At 34.6% G+C, this 20,170-nt stretch overlaps 1 protein-coding gene across 3 annotated transcripts in view; it reads left to right on the top strand.

Moving 5' to 3' along the window:
• The window catches only part of ADAM23 (ADAM metallopeptidase domain 23), a 153,371-nt gene that overhangs the window by 83,352 nt on the left and 49,849 nt on the right, over window positions 1-20,170 (top strand). For all 3 annotated transcript variants that reach the window (XM_081051151.1, XM_081051150.1, XM_081051152.1), the window contains exons 5-10: window positions 4,451-4,533; window positions 5,559-5,622; window positions 9,012-9,084; window positions 9,924-10,000; window positions 13,975-14,040; window positions 19,385-19,456. In XM_081051151.1, the coding sequence (XP_080907277.1) occupies window positions 4,451-4,533; window positions 5,559-5,622; window positions 9,012-9,084; window positions 9,924-10,000; window positions 13,975-14,040; window positions 19,385-19,456 (435 nt within the window). The remainder of the gene's footprint in view (window positions 1-4,450; window positions 4,534-5,558; window positions 5,623-9,011; window positions 9,085-9,923; window positions 10,001-13,974; window positions 14,041-19,384; window positions 19,457-20,170) is intronic.

Here is a 20,170-nt window from a genome sequence, read left to right on the forward strand (position 1 = left end):
TAAGAGAGCAGACTGTACTGGCTCCTCACAAAGCTATTTTAAGTTTGAATAGTGTGATTTTGTATGAATTATTAAAAATGTATCTAGCATGGGTACAGCCAAACTGTTCTAATACTTGAACACTTTCCCTGCATTGAGTTTAATGAAGGTAAATAATTAAACTGTGTTAGGGTCATAAATTCTCTGATTCTCTGAGATTTTTTTTTTCTTTTTCATTTTCTTATTCTGTAGTATTCAAATTCAGGTATGTGTGTCCAATTATAGACATCTTTTTTGCTACTAGCCCACTGATATATTAAATAGATTGATACACACTACTGGTTGATGAGTTTGAGATGTTTAAAGATAATAAATATAGTGTTATATTTTATTATCATATTCAGAACCTGGATTACCAAAATACACACATTTGGGAGCTGAGGACTATGCAGCTCTTTTTAAATGTTTATCCACACATTCCGGAGTTCATTGAAAACATCAGTGCTTGGTCACCATGAATGCCCAAGTTTATGAGAGTTTCTTAAGCAATGAAGATAATAAGAATTGGCTGATTAAACTTTACTGAAACAGATGAGATAATTAAACAGGCACAAAGGCGGGGAGATTTTAAAATAAATTAAATTGAAACAATAGGTTTTTGAACCTATTACCAGTAGGTTCTATTTTCTAATAGGTTGTATTTAAAGTGAGTAGAATCAAAACATTCCTGTCATTTGATCAATAATGCCAGGGAACAAAATCTGTTTTTCCTCTAAGTTATCACTAGACTCACAAAGTTGTTCCCCCCGGCCACTTCTGGTTAGGAAGTGTTTTAAAGCATGCACATGGCTTCAGTGTTTCATTATTTTCAGGAGGGGCCTGGTGCTTTCCAATGGGCTTCTTAGCTTGGCAACCTTGTGGAGCAAAGCTGATTATTTGAGCATTATCTGGCTTGTGGAATGTTCGGCTATGTGAAAGTGGTAGGCAGAGAAAGTTGGGGAGCTAATTTATTAGGATTTTTAAGTTCCTTTGACTAGCCAATAACTTTCACGTACCAGAAGCTCCGTTTTTGTTGAATTTAATTAACTCATTGACAGTTTTGAATCCAAAAATGCCCTTGGGGACGCACACTCGAGTATACTTGTGGAATGGGTTGAATGGGCCCTTTTGGTTCTCTTGCCTCCTGTTGCTTAGTCACAGATCTGTGACCCACTCATAGGGGGTGATCTCGAATTCACTGGCCAGCACTCTCGAGCTGTCTGAGGCCTTACTGTCTGGAAACTAATTTGAGAGCCTAAAGATGTCGGATTCAGTTAGGCTCTTTGTTGTCTTTGGCAGAGCCTTTTAGCACTCTGTGACTGTCTCCTTATCTGTACTTGGAGATGGTAGTCACTGTGAGATAGTGAGTGTTCAAGATGGCTAGATCCTGTGTGGACGGCACCTCCCGAGTTGACTGTCCAATGTCACGGTTAACGAAGCCTCTGGAAATGGCCTCTTTGCCCTGGCCCACCATTGTTACCCCTGTTACCCTGGAAGGAATGCCTCTTCTCAACTGGGATTTATTAATATGAAATACCTCAAAGTGTTACTTTGCAGTGGTGTTTTCAAAATGCTGCATTGATCTGTTGACTTATAGTGATTAATATAACTCCACTGTTTGCTATTGAAGTTTTCTTATGATGATAAACATCAGGGATTGGATGCTACCTCAAGTCTCATTTAAGGTCCAGAAAATATGGTGATCCACATTCAGATATACAGGGAACTGAAACAGTTCCCTTCAGAAAATATCCTACCTTAATTAAAACAAGTAACAATGACTTTTATACTGAGAGAGCATCAGCATTATTTTCCAATGCTAGTGAAGAAAACTAAAATCTAAGAAAGGACTTTGAAATATTTTGTGGGGAAAAAAAGAATATTTTTAGAAAAATCTGGAAAATACAGCTTTCTTAGAAAGATCAAGTAAATATGGCAGTGTTTGCTATGCACTTCTAATAATCACTTGGCTTAAGATAGCCTTTTGGTGTGATATAAAGTGGTAAATAATCAGTTTGATGGAATTCATAGTTACCTATGTTTGTTTTTAGAATTATGTGAAGAGCCTGAAATTTAATTGCAGCATATTGAACTTGATTCTCAGATTGCTGTCCTTATAATTTCCAGAGTTGAATATGCAAATAGAACTTGACATATTATGTACAAGTCAATATTTATACACAAGGTTACTTTCTGAGAACTGAAAAGCAAACCTTTACAAAATATTACAAGTTTATAATACCAAATATAGACAACGAACATTGAAAATATGTATTATAGTTACTAAGAGGAAACAAACTGAGTTGGTTGGGGAGTGGTCATTTGGTATATGGATGAGCACCTTTAGGCACTTTGAATAGCACTTGAAGCTACTGTAATTACAGTAGACTAAACAGTGATCAAAATGACTGTAAATCATCAATAAAAATCAAAGTATGTCCTGTATATTCTATTTAAGGACACAAATTGGAAGCTTCTAGTTAAACAATGTGGATTCAATGCTTTTGTTTATCTTTATTCCCTTCCAATAACCCACTAAAATAGCAGTTAAGGAATAAAAAAATGCTATAATCCCACAAGGACAAAGACAAGAGAAGAAAAGATAGCAGATGAGAGGTGTCCTTAGAATTATAGGAGATATAAAGCAGACGAATGAGGAGTAACTGCCTTAGGTTTGAGCTTTTCCTGCTCTGTTATGTTCCACTGAGGGAAACTCAGAAGAAACAAGCCAACTAATGTGACTTTACCCAGAAAGGCCCAGGAATTGAAGGCACATAAAAACGGAAAGGTTGGTTGGAAGTCTACATGGAGGCTATTTAAATCCCTGATCGACTCTGTACCCCATATAGCTAGGAGGCCATCCCTTCTCTACTCTGGTAGAAGAGCTCAGTTTTTAGAGACAAATGGAAAGATGGGAATTATCAGAGAAATAATAAAAGTTTCCCAGAACTGAAGTGCATGTATTTTCCTGACTAAAAGGTGTGACAGAATACCCGATACAGTGAATAAACAAAAACCCACACCAGTGCACGTCATGAGATTTCATGAAAATGAGGATGAATAAAATTTCCCAAAGTGTTCATGAAAGGGGAAAAATAGATTTGATAGAAAATATCAAACATTAGAATTACATCCAATTCTCAACAGCAACATTAGAAGTATAAGACTGTGTACAATGTTGTTGAAATGCCGAGGGAAAATAATTTCCAATCTAGAATTCCCACCCAAATGATCACTCAAGTATAAAGGCAGATAAGGAAATTTTCATACGTGCAAGTTCTCAACAAATTCATCTTCCATGAACACTTTTTCAAGAATGTGCTAGAGGATGTGTGCCTCCGGAAAAGGGGAAGGTGAGACCATGAATGGATAAGACATATGATCTAGGAGTCAATATAGAAGGGAGACTAAGGAAGTTCCCGGGGTGATCCTACAGAGAAATCAGGAATGGCAGCAGTACAAAAGGCCTAGGAGGAGGGTGTCTCCAAGAACAAAATGGATATGATCATTTATCTGATGTGTTTGACCATGGGAGAAGAGTTGTAAATAAACTTTTAGATAATGGGGATATTAAATACATGGAAAAATAAACAAGAAAACAAAGCAAAAAATTCTTAAAAAATTAAAAATGGATCAAGAAAGAAAATGCAAATGTAATCACAGTGGCATAGCTATGAACAATTTTTGCATAGTTGTTATCAACACGAAATGTCAACTTAACCCCAAACTGGTGATATGTATTAGAATTTATTGGAGGCAAGAGAGGTTTTAAGATTCTATATTAGGAAGACATTTTCTGAAGTGAAATGAATCAGGACATAATAGTACAAAAATATTCCATTCAGAAATATATTAAAAAATAAACAGAAGAAACAGCTAAAAGAGTTAAAAATGATTGCTGTGGAGGTGGGGAGAGAGGGAGAAAGAGAACTGCTGTATTTTTTTTAAAAAAATAGGCCTGTAGTTACTGTTTGACTTTCAAAATTAAATCCATATATTATTTCTAAATTTTTTAAAAATTAATTTTAAAAAATAAGAAAGCGAATAATAAGGTTTTATGTAGTTTTCCATAAAAAATGATCATAAATAACAACATTGGGGTCTCTCCTCAGTTAGGTAGAAGGCCTTATTCCATAACAATATCTAGTAAGTACCTACTTCCTTCCATGTTTAAGAAAGATATGTAAGGTGTACCAGTTGCATTGGTGTCTTATTCCTGTTAAAGCCTTTTCTTCTTCATTTAAGTTCATATACATATGCTCATTACAAGAATGTTGAAAAAATTGCCTAGTGCTCCTTGTGATTTCACATTAACCAGTAGGAGTTTCTAGGGCCATCCTCACATATCTTTTTGCTTTATAGAAACATCCCAAAGAGTGACTCATGAAGCAGTAAGCCTAATTTCTCAATCACATGTTCTTCTGTGTTGTAGGGTGGAGAGCACTGTTACTATCACGGAAGCATCCGAGGTGTCAAGGACTCCAGGGCAGCTCTGTCAACCTGCAATGGACTTCAGTACGTGGGTCTCTCATTGGGAGAATGAACTTGCTTTCACCTCGTTCACCCTTCCATCTTTTCTTTTGCAGATATTTATTGTAGTGAGTCTTCTGTAAGGGACTGGATATGGAGTGATGAACAAGTAGGGCAGAATCTCTGCTCTCTTAACACTTAGAGTTTGCAGGAGATTCAAAGAAATGATTATGCAGAAACATATTTAATTTGCCTTTTTTGGTAGGTACTATGAAGGGTCGGACAGGGACTTATAGGGTAACCGAACCTAGTCCAGGAAGATTTCCCAGAGGTGTATGCCAGAAGGCATATCAATCAGATTAGACCTAAAAGTAAGTAGGAATTAGCTGGGTGAGGGTGGGGAGAAAGGAGCTCATGCATCAGCTTTGAGGCAGGAGCTGAAGAAAAACAAACATTTGTAAGCACCTTTTAGACTTGAACACAGAACACTTGATGTAAAGATCTAGTTATGGCCATGTGAGTAAAAAAGATCTTGAAAATCTTAAAAAATCCCATATCTCTGAAAATAAAATGTGATTTTCATCACAGTCATACTGCTCAGTGGAAATCCACAATTTGCAAGCATAAAGATACTTCTATTTGCCTCTTCAGAATCAGATGATTTTAGATTATTCTTAAACATAAATATCCTGTCCTATAGGTATTGGATTTGTATAACAAGAAATGTGTACTAGTTGTACATTATTCTGGAATAATTACTTGCGATACTGGAACTGCATGAATAGTTCTAATCTCAGATTTATCTCCTAATCTGTCCATTTAATTTCAAAAGTTAATTATATCAGGTATAATTTGTATGCTTTTGGTGTACACTTTTTACACCTTGTATAGCGTATACGCTGAGTAGTACAGTGTGGGGACCACTTATCTGAATTAGATTTGGGGAAGTATAAAGATATTTATTTAGGTATACTGTTTAGTTTTAAAGACACAATGTGAAGCTCACCTGCTATGTCTTGCTGTTTGCTACATTTGTTAATTCTCTCCTTGTGTGCTTTCTTGTGTTGCAGTGGTATGTTTGAAGATAATACGTTTGTGTATATGATAGAACCACTAGAGCTGATTCATGATGAGGTAAGTCTGACTGTGACATCAGTTGCCTTAAGGTGTTTTATTCTTTCAGCATCTTTGCCTTTGAACAATAAAGAGAACATAATGTAGATGTCTACGTGCATTTATACATAGTACCTATTTCAAACTTAGGATGACATCATGTGTCTTAAAGCTTAAGTCACACAACTCAGGCCACACACCAGTAAGGGATGATACGAGGCAACTCTCCTAGGTTTTCTGAAGTGAAGGCCAGTTCTTTCCAGTCTGTAGAGAGAGCAGAGAGAACATTTTGTTTTATGCTGGCCAACTTCCTTTTCTTTAATATTTAGGTTTCTTTAGAGATAGGGAAGAAAATAATGTTTAGAGTCATGCACAGGCCAGCAACCTAGACAAGAAATCATAGAGGGCTTATGTTAAGTGAAATAAGTCAGGCAAAGAAATACTGTATGATTTCACTTAGCTGTAGAATCTATAAAAACCCAAAGTCATAGAAATACAGAACAGATTAGCGGTTACCAGAGGCCCATAGGGGAAATGGGTGAAGATGGTCAAAAGGTACAATCTTCCAGTTATGAGATAAATCAGTTCTGGGGATGTAATATACAACATGGAGATTATAGTTAACAGTACCGTACTGTATATTGGAAAGTTTCTAAGAGAGTAGATTTTAAGTTCCCATCACAAGAAAAATTTGTGTCATGTGAGATGGTGGATGTACACTAAACTTATGGCAGAGATCATGTTGCAATATATACATGTATCAAATTATTATGTTGTACACCTGAAACTTATACCATATTATATGTCAATTTTATCTCAATACACTCTAATACTGTTGCTCACGAATAGGATGCAACCAAATTTAAAATTTGATATATATTCATCAAATACCGTAATGCGGGCTTACTACATGCTGGGTACTATTTTAAGTGCTGGGGATAAAGTGAACAAAACAGACATAGAGCCTGAGTCAGACGGAGCTTCTAGTCGACGGGCAGACAGGAATGAACAGAATGAAAAAGTAATTGCATACGGTATGCTAGGCAGTGACACACGCTAAAGAGAAAAAATGAAGCCAGAAAAGTAGAGTTAAACCTTATATTAACTATCCAGGGAAGGACACAATGAGATGGTAATTTTGAATGAAGATCTTCAAGAAATTAGGGAGCGGGGAGAACATTTCCAAAGAGCAAATGCAAAGGCCGTGAGGCAGGACTGTTCCTAGTATATTGTAGGAACTTTGAGGAACCCAGTTAAGTTGGAGAGGAGTGGACAAGAGGGAGAGAGGGGTGGGAGATGAAGGCACTGAGAAGTAACAGTCGGAGGTCATATCAGTGCAAAGGACTGCCGATGGGAAAATGATACTTTGAGAGTGATGGAGCCAGAATATTGCAATCGTTTCATGGGGAGCAGAAAATGTTTTTTATCTTTAGAGATTGCAAATGTAGATAATAACAGTTGAACAGACACACAGTTTTTCTTTGTTGTGGCAATGTATATGTGAATATGGGGTAAATTTCAAATTTGAGACAGAAAAGTGATTAAATTTTAAATGGTTAACATTTGAGTAATCCTGTGTCATTTTTCAAATAGTGACTATAAAAATTACCAGGTAACTAGACAATCCCACTTAGATAAAGACATTTTGATAAAGTAAATGTTTTTCCCCATATTCATTAGTAGGTAGATAACCTGTATACAGCAAAATTATTTGGTTCATTCAGCAAAAAATTGACTTTGATTTCTGGCATTGATTAATAGCCCCATTATCTTAAAAAACACACACAAAATAAAGCAAAACCTAAAGAACAAAACAAAACAAAAAAATAAAATTACAACTCCCTAAGCCTTAGAGTTTTTTAAATATGTAAAATGAGATAATTGTTCAGTATATCTCTAGTAGGGCAATTTTATAGATTTGATGAATTAATAAATGTATATAACTTTATCTAATAAACTGTTGAAGAAATTTATAAATATAAACTGTTATTATTCTAATACTTAAAGCATTGGTTTTGCATTGGTATACCCATAATTATATTTTTCGGGGGCTGATTGTTACATGTTTAATGTCTTTTGTTTTTCTGCCTTCTTTCTTACTGCCTACCTTTTGTTCATGTAACAATTTGTCTTCATCTTCACCAGAGGTAGAGGGAAAGGAACAGTGCTTGACACTTGAAATTAATCAGTTATTAAAATTGTGTTGCTAATCTAGCTGTGAGTCTCGTTACTCTAGGTATCTTTTCACCTATTACCAGAATTAAGAGTTATTGTACTTGAATTTAGATATTTTTCATATTTAGTTTATTACTATTAATTATAGTATGCTTTACAGTAAATCAAGTAATAAGGATGGGATACTTCTAATGAGAATTCATATTATCTCTTAAATAATAAATGAGTAGCAAAGCTCTTAATTATTGTTGTCTTTTATGTACTTTATTAAGAATACTCTTTTTTTTCAAGTTATTTCTTTCTGATTATAAAACTAACATATTGTAGTAAATTTGGAAAAGCAAAGTAAACAAAAACTTAACTAGTAATTATCCATCAGCCCTTTCCCCAGAGATAACTTCTCTTCACTTTTCAGTGTATATTCTTCCAGTTTTCCAATGATAATATTCTCATACATTTTAAAAATAAGTTGGATCATTATTTTGTAATATAATTTAAACTCAGTAATGTACTTCTCTGAGCCTCAATATTTTTAGTTGTAAAAGGGGGATAAAATATGCACTGTATGGAGTTCCTGTGAGGATGAAATTGGGAAATGTGTTCATTATCAGTGCCTGGCACATACTATGCACTCAGTAATGGAAGTTAATAGTAATATTAGGAATGGAAATAAGACATATCTAAAAGTGTAATTTGTAAGGCAAAGGATATGAATGTTTGCAAGGTTATTGATAGAAATGCTAGATTTCTCTTTCAACTATGCTGCCAATTTTCTCCTACCAGCAGTGTAAGAGCGGGCTTTTTGCCTTGTAGCCATAATTAACAATGGTTATCTTAATTTTTAAAGCTTTGCCAACTTGAAAGCAAAAATTTGTATATGTTTTTTAAAAAGTTGAATTTTGAAGGAATATTAAAGCATCATCATTTTTTCACATATTCATTGACTATTTGTGTTCTTTCTTGTGAATTTCCTATTCATGGCTTTGAAGAAAGCTAGGGCTTAAGAGTAGCTAATGAAACTATTGCTTTTATCTAAACGGGAGCAATTGGATGATGCTCTATTTTATTTAAAATTAAATTTTCAATGAGTCATGTACTTTTCATTTTTGATAGCTAAAACATTAGCATATAAATGTCCCTATTTTAGGAAGGATATTAGAGAAAGTTCTCACACTATTCCATAGAGGCATAATCACATCTTGCTTTTAAATTGTCTACAATTGCTTCCATTTCAGAAAAGCACAGGTCGACCACATATAATCCAGAAAACCTTGGCGGGACAATATTCTAAACAAATGAAGAATCTCAGTAAGTTTTAATTCGTATAGCTATTCTATTTTATGTAGTGGGAGCCATGACTTCCCTGGTGGAACTCGGTAGATATATGGGCTTGTTGGGAAGTAGAATTGTCTCAAGATCTGGAGTGAGGAGTGTGAGTAGGCAGGGGAGTGAACTGTGGCTTTCATGTGATGCGGCATGAAGAATTGTTTCTGATGGAAGGACTGAAATATGATGCCCAGGAATAAAGCTGTGCTAGGAACCAGAGAGCGTGGCCAAATTTAATGGAGTGATTTACAGTGAGGTTCATCCTTACATTTTCTTGGCATTTAACTGCTCTTTACCCAACTTGCATTGTCTCTCTCTTATGCCCTGGTCCTGAGGCATCTTAAGCATGTTGATTTGCAAAAGCTTATTTTGGATTATTGTGGCATGTCATATGTCTACTTCTGTATATTAATGCCAAAAGTCTTTAATAATTAATGCAAACGCTTATGGCACACATTATTTTTTAATTCCAAAATGAATTAAGCATAGTAGAATTCTCTTAAATGTCCAGATACTGGGGGTCAGGTGCTAGTATGTCAAATATGCTTATCCTAATGAGTCTTGAACATATATTTTTGATGATGTTTGGAAGAAAATTATGTTTAAATTATGTATTATAATTTATTAATTATAAATTGAATCACATTTGTCACCATGAGAATGTGACATGTGTAATGATCAGCATACCTTTTCACCTTAATTAGATTTTGAGATGAAATATGCTATCAGTGCTACTGTGCCTTCATGTAATATTTAAAAAAATTATTCCCATTGAAATGCAGTAGAGCATAGATTTTTATATTCCATTTTCTCTTCCACAGGTATGGAAAGCAGTGAACAGTGGCCCTTTCTATCTGAATTACAGTGGTTGAAAAGGAGGAGGAAGAGAGCAGTGAATGTGAGTGTGGCATTGAGCCACAGGTGTGGCCATTTCACTCAGTGCAATGTCTCCCTGTCATCGCACAGTATCTACGTGTACCTAAAACAGTTTAGATTTGGGCAACTTTCTCTTACAAATGAAAACAACAAACCCAACCCCCTATAACTTGAGTCTTATAGGCGTATTGTTTCTTATTCAGTTTTCCCTATTAGTGAGGTAAACCGATTACTGGGTTTTATGAACCCTAATATCATATGAGGAATATATTGTTTTAGCTCTGTTTTCAAAGTGTTTTCTTATGAAAAGTGCAGCGCATTTTTTTTCTATTGAAACTCTTGAAACTATTGCTTTTATCTAAACGGGAGCAATTGGATGATTGGATTGGAGGCTTTAAAAATATGGCTGATATAACATCATATTAAGCATTTCTGTTAACAAAATAAGTAAGGGGAGGAGTTAGACTTCAAAATGTTTGGCTAATCACACTTATTTTTATTGCTTTCAAATTAAGTACTTTGTCATACCAAACTTTGAAGCTGGATGTGTCTTTCTGAACAGAATGGATCTATTTGACCATTAGTATCATGACGGTTACTAAACAAGAGTCATATAATTATATAATCAGCATCTGTCATATAGCTCCATGTACTGATAAATGCACAGGGGCTTTGTAAACAAAATCATGTTCCTAGTCCTTTTCATAATAGATTAGAAAGCTGTAATGATGGGGACTATCTAGTAATTATATGGTGAATGCTATATAATGAAGAATTAATTCCACAGCTTATAGATTACATGGTAATTTACTAGATAACTTAATGAGTAATTAATTATACTAGAATTTGCTCATTTTAAATAATGTTTTGCTGAATATATTTTTTTGTGAAGAAATTAGGCTTCCAGGCATCAAAAACTTGCAGTTTAAATCATTGTCTTTTTATGAGCTTGTATTATGGTGATTATGGAATCTATCTGTCTGTCTATCTTGGGGGTACCAAAAAATGTATACGCATTTTAAAATAACATCTTTTAAAATGCGTATACATTTTTTGGCCCCGTGTGTGTGTGTGTGTGTGTGTGGGGGGGGGGGCGGGGTGTTTTGTTGTTGTTTTTAGAGATTTCTTTTTGTTTACTCTTAAAGATGTGGTCAGTAATAATATTTTATATAGGCTAATGACATTTCACTATAGTCCACCTCTATCGAATATAAACTAATCAATGACTTTGTAATTTTTGAACTATGAAAAAGAAACAGAAGTCCAAAGAAAACTAAAATACTTAGCCTTAAGAGTCACACGATTCAACATACCCAGAAACCAACTCCAGACGAAACCAGAGTATTACCGGGTTTGACCTACAAGTGACACACCCAGAGGGAATTCTCTACAGGCACAAGAGCCCACAGGGGCCAAGCCTCATCAGAGCAGTCAACCCTCACGCAGCAGCTCATCCACTGTGAGCATAGCCAAGTCTCACAACTAATCAGCCTAGGAGTCAACCCCATCTACTGACAAGCAAAAAGCAATTAAGGCTCAACTTTAACAGGAGAATACATACAGCACAAGGGTAACCTTTGGAGCACACGCACAGGAGAATAGGGAAGTGGTTCAAGTCAAATATAAAGGACGCATACTGCATAAGATAACCCAGCAAAGACCGAGAATCCAAAAGCAGGGGTGTCCAAACTTTTTTCAACGTTTTTCACCAAGGGTCATATGCAGTAAAATACACAAACAGCCGGGCCACTGACTCGAGGTGAAGTACATATTGCCTCACCTGGTTTATTTAAGTAAACTAAATACATTTTTGGAATTTGCTGCGGGCCAATTAACAATGGATTGCAGACCGCAGTTGGCCCTCTGGCTGCAGTTTGGACTTCCCTGCCTTAGAGGATCTACCAAATACATTGAAGCAAACAAAGAGAGTCAGCCAGAATGGGGAAACAAAGAAACATGTCCCAAATAAAAGAACAGAAGTAACCTCCAGAACTGGAACCAAATGAAATAGAGGTAACCAACCTATCAGAGACAGAGTTCAGAACACTGATGGTAAGAATGTTTAAGGAGCTTAATGATGACATAAAGAAGGATAGAGAAATCATAAAAAACAACCATTTAGAACTAAAGAATACAATAACTGAAATAAAGAACACACTTGAAGGAATTACCAGCAGGTTAGATGAAGCAGAGGATCGAATCAGAGACTTAGAAGACAAGTTAGCAGGGATCACCCAAGCGGAACAACAAAAAGAAAAAAGAATAAAAACCAATGAAAATGGTTTAAGAGACCTCTGGGATAACATCAAGCGCAACAACATGTGCATCATAGGAATACCAGAAGGTGAAGAGAGGAAGCAAGGGATCGAGAATATATTTGAAGTAATAATGACTGAAACTAACCTGGTGAAGGAAACTGACATACAAGTCCAGGAAGTACAGAGAGTTCCAACCAACATGAACCCAAACAGGCCCACACCAAGACACATTATAGTTAAAATGGCAAAGGTTAAAGACAAAGAGAGAATCTCAAAAGCAGCAAGAGAAAGACAGCAGGTTACATACAAGGGAACTCTTATAAGACTATCAAATGACTTTTCTACAGAAACTTTGCAGGCCAGAGGGGGGTGGCAGGAGGTATTCAACGTGATGAAAAACAAAGGCCTACAACCTAGGCTGCTTTATCCAGGAAGGCTATCATTTAAAATTGAAGGAGAAATAAAGAGCTTCCCAGAATGGCTATCATCAATAAATCAACAAATGACAAGTGCTGGCAAGGGTGTGGAGAAAAGGGAACCCTGGTGCACTGTTGGTGGGATTGCAGATTGGTGCAGCCACTATAGAAATCAGTATGGAGGTTTCTCAAAAAACTGGAAATGGAACTACCTTATGACCCAGCAATTCCACTCTTAGGTATCTATCCAGAGAAATCCAAGACGTTAATTCGAAAGAATATACACATGCCTATGTTTATTGCAGCACTATTTACAATAGCCAGGACATGGAAACAACTGAAATGCAGTTGTTTGCATTTCAAATTGGTAGACGACTGGATTAAGAAACTATGCTACATTTATACAATGGAGTGTTACGCAGCCATAAAGAAGAACGAATCTTACCATTTGCAACGATATGGATGGACCTAGAGAACATTATGCTAAGTGAAATAAATCAGACAGAGAAAGACAAATACCATATAACCTCACTTATATGTAGAATCTAAAGAATAGAATAAATGAACAAACTAATCAGAAATAACCTCAGAGATATAGAGGAAAAATTGAAGGTTGCTAGATGGGGGTGGGGTGAAGGAGATGGGAATAAGGGAGAAGGTGAGGGGAAAAAACCACTTAGCCCTTGCTCTTAAAGGGTTATCTAGTAATAATAAAAATTTTGAAGAATTTAGCATATTGTAATTGTTAATATTTGTTCCTTTGAAAAGTTGTGTGTTGAATAATTAGTATATCGTTGTTAGAATTTTACTCCATTGAGTTAAGGTTTCTGTTTGACTACAGTGGTATCTTTTTCCAGATGTACTGTGCTATTCTTACTAAATAAGTTTTACATAGGTTTTCCTTGAAGTTTTAAATAGATATGAATATTTTTATCACATCTTAATACCACAGAAATAGAGATAATTTATCTTAACAGAATTATACTGTACATTTTTCTCTAGAATATTTTTAATATATAAAAATCATATAAAAAACAACATGGGCTCTTCTCTATTTTGTGAGAACAGCCTCTATTTAATAGTAGTTACATTAAATGGAGAACATATCTCTAATGGTAGTTACATATAGTTCTTTTCTGAATACCTGAATGTTTACTTATGCTTTACTATCAGTTTTTTCGATTTCCCTGACCAAGTTTCTTTGAGGGTGTTTGTAAAGTAGGCAGCAAAGAGTTCTTCTGAAATTCAGTGAGTTAACAACTTAACAGTCAGCCTCAGAGATGGTGCTGTTATCTCTGACCATATATTTGTATTTTCCATAGCCATCTCGTGGTGTGTTTGAAGAAATGAAGTATTTGGAACTTATGATTGTTAATGATCACAAAACGGTAAGAATATAGAATCAATGGGTTTTGGACACGACAGCTTACTTGAGAAAGAATGCATTTCACTTTATGTTCAATTATTATTTGTTACTTATTAAAGCCAAGATACTTAGATGCTGTATTTTCTGGAAATGGTATTTGACATAGTTTATTTTATGGTGTTTTGGAACACTGGGTTTTATAGAAATTTCACAACTCTAAACTTTCCCTTCCTTTAATAATGATGGTAATTAATGGATTTAACTATTTGTGTGGCATCTTTCACTTGTCTTGATTTAAAATTCTTATTCTCTACTTTTCTTCATCTATGTGTTTGGTCGCTGCCTTCTAATTTTATTTCATTTCATGTCTTTGCTTGGCTAACATGTTAATTTTTCTTACTAATATGAGTTGTGGCAGATATAATTATAGGAGCTAAACATATAATAAAGACGTGCTCAAAGAGACCATCTTTAACTGATGATTTAAATATTGGAAAGATGAATAATCTTGTGTTACTTCTGTCAAAGTAAGATGATTCGATGTTATTTCAGTACCACTTAAAAGGTTTATGATAAATAGTTATTGCCTTCCATTGGCCCCTCTTGAAGATAAAGTGGAAACTTTCTTAATCATGCTCTACTTAACCATTTCCCTTATGAAATAACTTGGCTGAAGGCTAGAACATTCTAAAGAGGCTTGGTCAGTAGGCTATTTGCTAGTATATCCAATACTTCTGGTAGGCTGGTAAAGGTTTAACACCTGGCTCTCTGAAAGAAAGCCTGAATTAAAATATTTGCTGATGGCTGTGGTGCAAATAATCCCATCATGGCGGATTTCAAGTTAACAAAGTGAGGTTGCTCAGTGAGGAGTTGGGAAAACATGCATCCAGCTGGCTTCTGTGAACTGGCTGGGAGCTGCCTGTAGCACCCCGTTGCCACACTCCACAAGCTGTTTAGGCCAGTTGAAATTTTTTTTGTAATTACATAATTTAATTTTTAAAACTGCATAAAATAAGACAAAGAGTAGTTGTTGTTATGAAAACGAAGTTACATTTCTGGAACGACTTTTTAAAGATGAGAATCTTTTAAGAAATACTTACGTGTCAGGTATGTAGGAAAAACTTCTAAAAGATTGCAACAGAAATTCAGATTGCTTTGCAAATATCTTTAAGTCCTTGTTTTCCTTTAAGGGATAAAAATTAGATTAGTAGGCTATAGGATAAGGCTGTGTTTGACACAAAAATGACAGGCTGAAATTCTAATTAGCAGACCCTAACAGAAAAGGCCTTGAAACCATCCATTTTTGGAAATGATGATTGAATTTATATTTAAACATTTATTTGAGTCTATTTTAACTGCTGTCTTCCATTCATTATCAAGCACCAGGTCAATTATGTTGAGTACAAAGTTATTCAGTAGAATATGTCTTAATTTTTTATATATATTTATTTTCTATACCAGTAGCTTTTAAATATGTTGCTTGAGATACGTTAGTAAGAAGCAGAATTATCAGAATTACAATTTAGGAGAGGCTTTCCCTAGTAGGAAGAGAAGCCAAATGTGTAGGCAGACATTTTAGATAATGAAGGCTAAAATATGAGTTTCTGAAGGACATTAATTTGCTTGAAAGCCCAAGATAATTTTTTCATCTGAATTATTTTTGGGACATTGAAATTTTTTTCAGCTACTTCTCAATCCTTAGCATTGTGGTATGTTGTGAAATTATGGCTTTAGAAGCCTAAGCTTTTCTCAATATCCGTTATGCAAATACTTTTAAAGTGATGGAAATAAAAATTAAGATATATACAATGCCCTTAAATTCACAAAGTGTATTCACATATAGCTGGCAATTGATTAGAACAGTTCTCCAACCCATAACTTGTAATTCCATATTTCTTGTTCCTTCATACTCTATTTGGAAGATACCTGAAGGTATCAGTGAGAGAGCAGACCTCAGTAAATGCTCAATAGGAAACTTGATAATTTTTAAAATGTGTATATTGAATTTATTTTTAATCCTTTTAAATGGAAAGCATTTAAGTTATCTTGTCTTTATCTTATGAATAATAGAATTGCACCCTCTTTAAAAATATTATTTTCACACATGGAAAATTTCTACACATCATACCATATATTCTGTGATAAAGTTACCTTACTTAGGCTACCAAATTTTTTAATGGTAAATCTTGGTAATTTATTATTATTATTGTTAAAATGAATGAGAATTCAACATGATATGTTCATCTATGTTTGAAACCAGAAAAAAGAACTGTAATTTTCACTGATAAATTTTGAGAGAACACGTGTTAAGAAATGCGAAAAAAAAAAAAAGGAAAAGAAAAAGAAAGCTTTCATTGTTGAGTAGTTATAATGCCTAAAGTAGAAAGAAGTTACCTAAGAAGATTTCTACTATTAAAAGAAATATTACATTTAGGCTAATAGAACTAAATGTATTCTTTTGCTGTAAGACCAGGTTATAGCCTAGCCCATTATAATCCCAAATAAATGTCATTTTATAAGAATTTGTTTTCCTTTTGAGAGTTGAGAAAAGTTCTTTTTTATAGTGTGTCTTATGTTAGATGAAGATAGTTTTTAAATTTGATTGCCACAAAGAAGTGGTAAATTAGGACATGAATAAAGTGCTTAAATTCACATGTTGAAAATAAAGTTGAACTAGAATAATTAACATCTTTTTTAATATCTGGAGATTTGCTATTGGATTTTAGAATAATCATCTCGCTGAGAGTACTCACTCATCTTACAGTCTGTGCTAGATGAGGCAGTACGGTTATTTTGATAACGGTCACCCTTGAATTGAAAATCAGTCGTTAATTTTAATTTTAATTAATTTAATTTAATTTAATTTAATTAATTTAATTTTTTTCAGAAAACAAACTTGTATTCTGAATTCTGATTGTATTTGTTTAGAAGAAGGAAAAAAACCCACCTCATTGAGTTGTGAAGAACAAATATTTGTTGGAGAAGCACTTACAGTAGATCCTAGTAAATCCTAGGTGCTCAATTAAACGGAGCGTCAGGTGAACAAATCTAGTGGTCACTGTTTATCCTTATCTTATTTGCTCGCGCAGCAGCATGGTTCACGGTTGATTATTCTCTCCTATTGGAAACATTTTCTTCATCTCTCTGCTTCTATGACACCGCAGCTTTCCCACCTCACTGCCCATTTCTTCTTAGTCTTTTACATCCAGCCTCTAGAATTATGGGAGTGCCCCACAGCTTGGTTTGGGATTCTCTTTTCTTTCTATAACCCTCCCCATACCAAAAATGTCCACTTCCAGCCTCAAGTCTTTAATATCATGACTTGGATTCATCATTTTCTTCTTTATACCTCTAACCTTCTGAGTTCCATATTTGTATATTCACCTGCCTACTTGACATCCATACTTCAATATTGAGTAGGTACCTCACACTTAACATTTCTAATCAGAACTCTTGGTTCCTGGGTCCAAACTTTTCTTCTTTTGGTCTTTCTAATTATTTTCAATGGCATCACCATCCCCGCAGTTATTCAAGTTCAAAACCTAGGAGTCATCTTTTATTCTTATCTTTCCTCACCTACAGCCTATACAGATACCCAGCTTTTGTTATCTTTTACTTGGACTATTAAAGTAGTTTCCCAACAGGTTTCTCTGCTTCCTCTCTAATTCACTCACCTCATAGCAAGCAGAGTGATGTTTCCAAAAAGAAAATCATAGACTTTGAAATTACAAATGTAAAATAAACGAAGAAACACATTTTGATAGATTTTTAGACCTCATTTTAAAAACTTGTATGTCATATTTTCCATGACTATTAGACTATAAAAAAAAGTATCCAAAAAAAGACAAATGAATGTTCAGAAACAAAATAAAATTCATGTTTTCTTTTCTTTTTGTGATGTGTGCTTCTTAGTGTCAAGACTTCTTCTTTTTTTTTTTTTTTTACATTTATAATTCAGTGGCATGTAGTAACCTTCACTAAGTGGTAAATCATTACCTCTATCTAGTTCTAAAACATTTTCATCACATCAAAGAGACAATGCTGAGACTTTTGCTTTTACTTTTAAAGATATCTATGAAATTTTTCAGCTTGGGGAATTTGTTAGGCAACTTAAAATGCTAAACTATTTACAGCATTTTTATGCTCATTTAAGAAAACCTGTTAAAACGTCCCGCTGTGTCATCACATGGTGGAAGGGGCTAGGGATCTTTCTAGATCTCTCTAGATCCTCTTTTATTAGGCATTAATTCCAGTTATGAGGGCTCCAACCTCATGATCTAAGCACTTCCCAAATGTCCTACCTCCTAATATCACCATTTTGGGGGTTAGGATTTCAACATATGAATTTTGAGGGACACAAACATTCACACCGTAGAAATATCATAAATATAAGTAGTTTTAATTTAATGACTGCTACTAAAAACACAATACAGCTTATTGTGCTGAAAACCCATGATAAATGTGCAATAAGTTAGTATTGTGTTTTCAGTAGCATTCATTAAGTTTAAAGATTTATGGTGCAAATCTGAATTGGTAGTTTGGGAATGTTTTTCTTTTTTCTCAGGAGAGGTATGACCCCCCTGTGGTAGACTTTTGTTTTCAAATGTTCTATCAAAGACATATTATTCAAAGTACTCCTTGCTAAAACTAGCACTTCAGATGTTGCTATGTAATTATTTCATAAAAAATTATGCAGCCTTCAGATGTTGCTATGTAATTATCCTGTGAAGATTATTCTATTAATTTACTTTTCATTATTTTCTCAAATAATCATAGATAACCATAAACAATAAAAACCTATTGGCACACTTCATTTTTACTTTTTGTCTCTTTGTTCTAATTTGGAGCAGTCAAAAGTGAAAGGCTTCGTTTGGAAGAGGCATTCTTCTGAAAGAATCTACTGAAATGTACAACAAATGCATTCCATATCGTGGACAGTACCGAAGTACTACCTAAGAGATTTTCTTGATCTGTGTATGACCTTGAGTTTAAAGTGAGGAGGGTGTCCAGTTGGGACTCAGTTCTTGATCTAAGCCCTTTATAAGCTGGGAAAGATCATTTCATTGCAAATGAAAGGATTGCACTTGTAGACATTAAGACTGAAATAACAGCTTACTTCTCAAGTGTAAAGGGTCTCACATAGATTTCCACGGGCCCTCTCCATCACCTAGAACATCACGGGTGTATTAGATTGCTGTCTAACACAGAAATAAAATAAGGACACGACCATATCCAACATGGCACAAACTAAATTCTGTATTTTTAATACCCATTTCTACTATGAGATTTCTGCTTTTACAGAATTTTGAAATCGACCCTTAAATTATGAGTTGGCCATGACTGGTATATCCTTTTTTCCTCCTCAGTACAAGAAGTATCGTTCTTCTCATGCACACACCAACAACTTTGCAAAATCTGTGGTCAACCTTGTGGATTCCGTAAGTATCCTAGTTTTCATGAACCTATTTTTCCAAAATGGAATCATTTATATCTCTGTGTGCTTACTTGTTACTTTAATTCTTTCTTGGGCAAAAGTAAAAAATGTCATCCTTAAGTTCATCTGGCTAAGAAATTATGGAGTGATCTGCTTTACAAAGCGTGGTATAAGAATTTCGGGGGACTGTTGTTATCCTTGGAATTCCAAAGATGCATTAGAGTTGCTTCTAAGTAATGTCTAGACCTCATTGTCACCAGAGCCTATGGAGAACAAAAACACTGGATAAAATTAGCTTCAAGGACAGTGTAAATTAAAGTTGGCAAATGAGACTTTGTGAGTAATAAACAGTTGAGCTTATTGTCTTAAATATATGGTAGAAGAACTAATAGAATGAGATGGATTATGTTTGAAGGATATAGGAAATACAAAACAAACAAACAAACAAACAAACAGAAAACCCCCAAACTTGTCTTATTAGTGCTCCCCTTAGAGGACTGCTTCAGACTTTATTTCTAGATGACGGAATTAAGTGTAATCCCCAAATAAAATTAATTTGAAACAGTAAAATACATGTTTCCTTACAAAGACTTCTGACACGACAAATCTGTCATATGGATAATTTTTTCAATATGTAAGTTGCAGAGAATGATAGTTAAAATTTTCTTCCTTTTTTCCTCCTTTAGTTAGGAACAACAAAGATGTGAATACAATTCAT

Source organism: Rhinolophus hipposideros, assembly GCF_964194185.1.
Source record: "Rhinolophus hipposideros genome assembly, chromosome: 6".
NCBI classification, from domain to species: Eukaryota; Metazoa; Chordata; class Mammalia; order Chiroptera; family Rhinolophidae; genus Rhinolophus; species Rhinolophus hipposideros.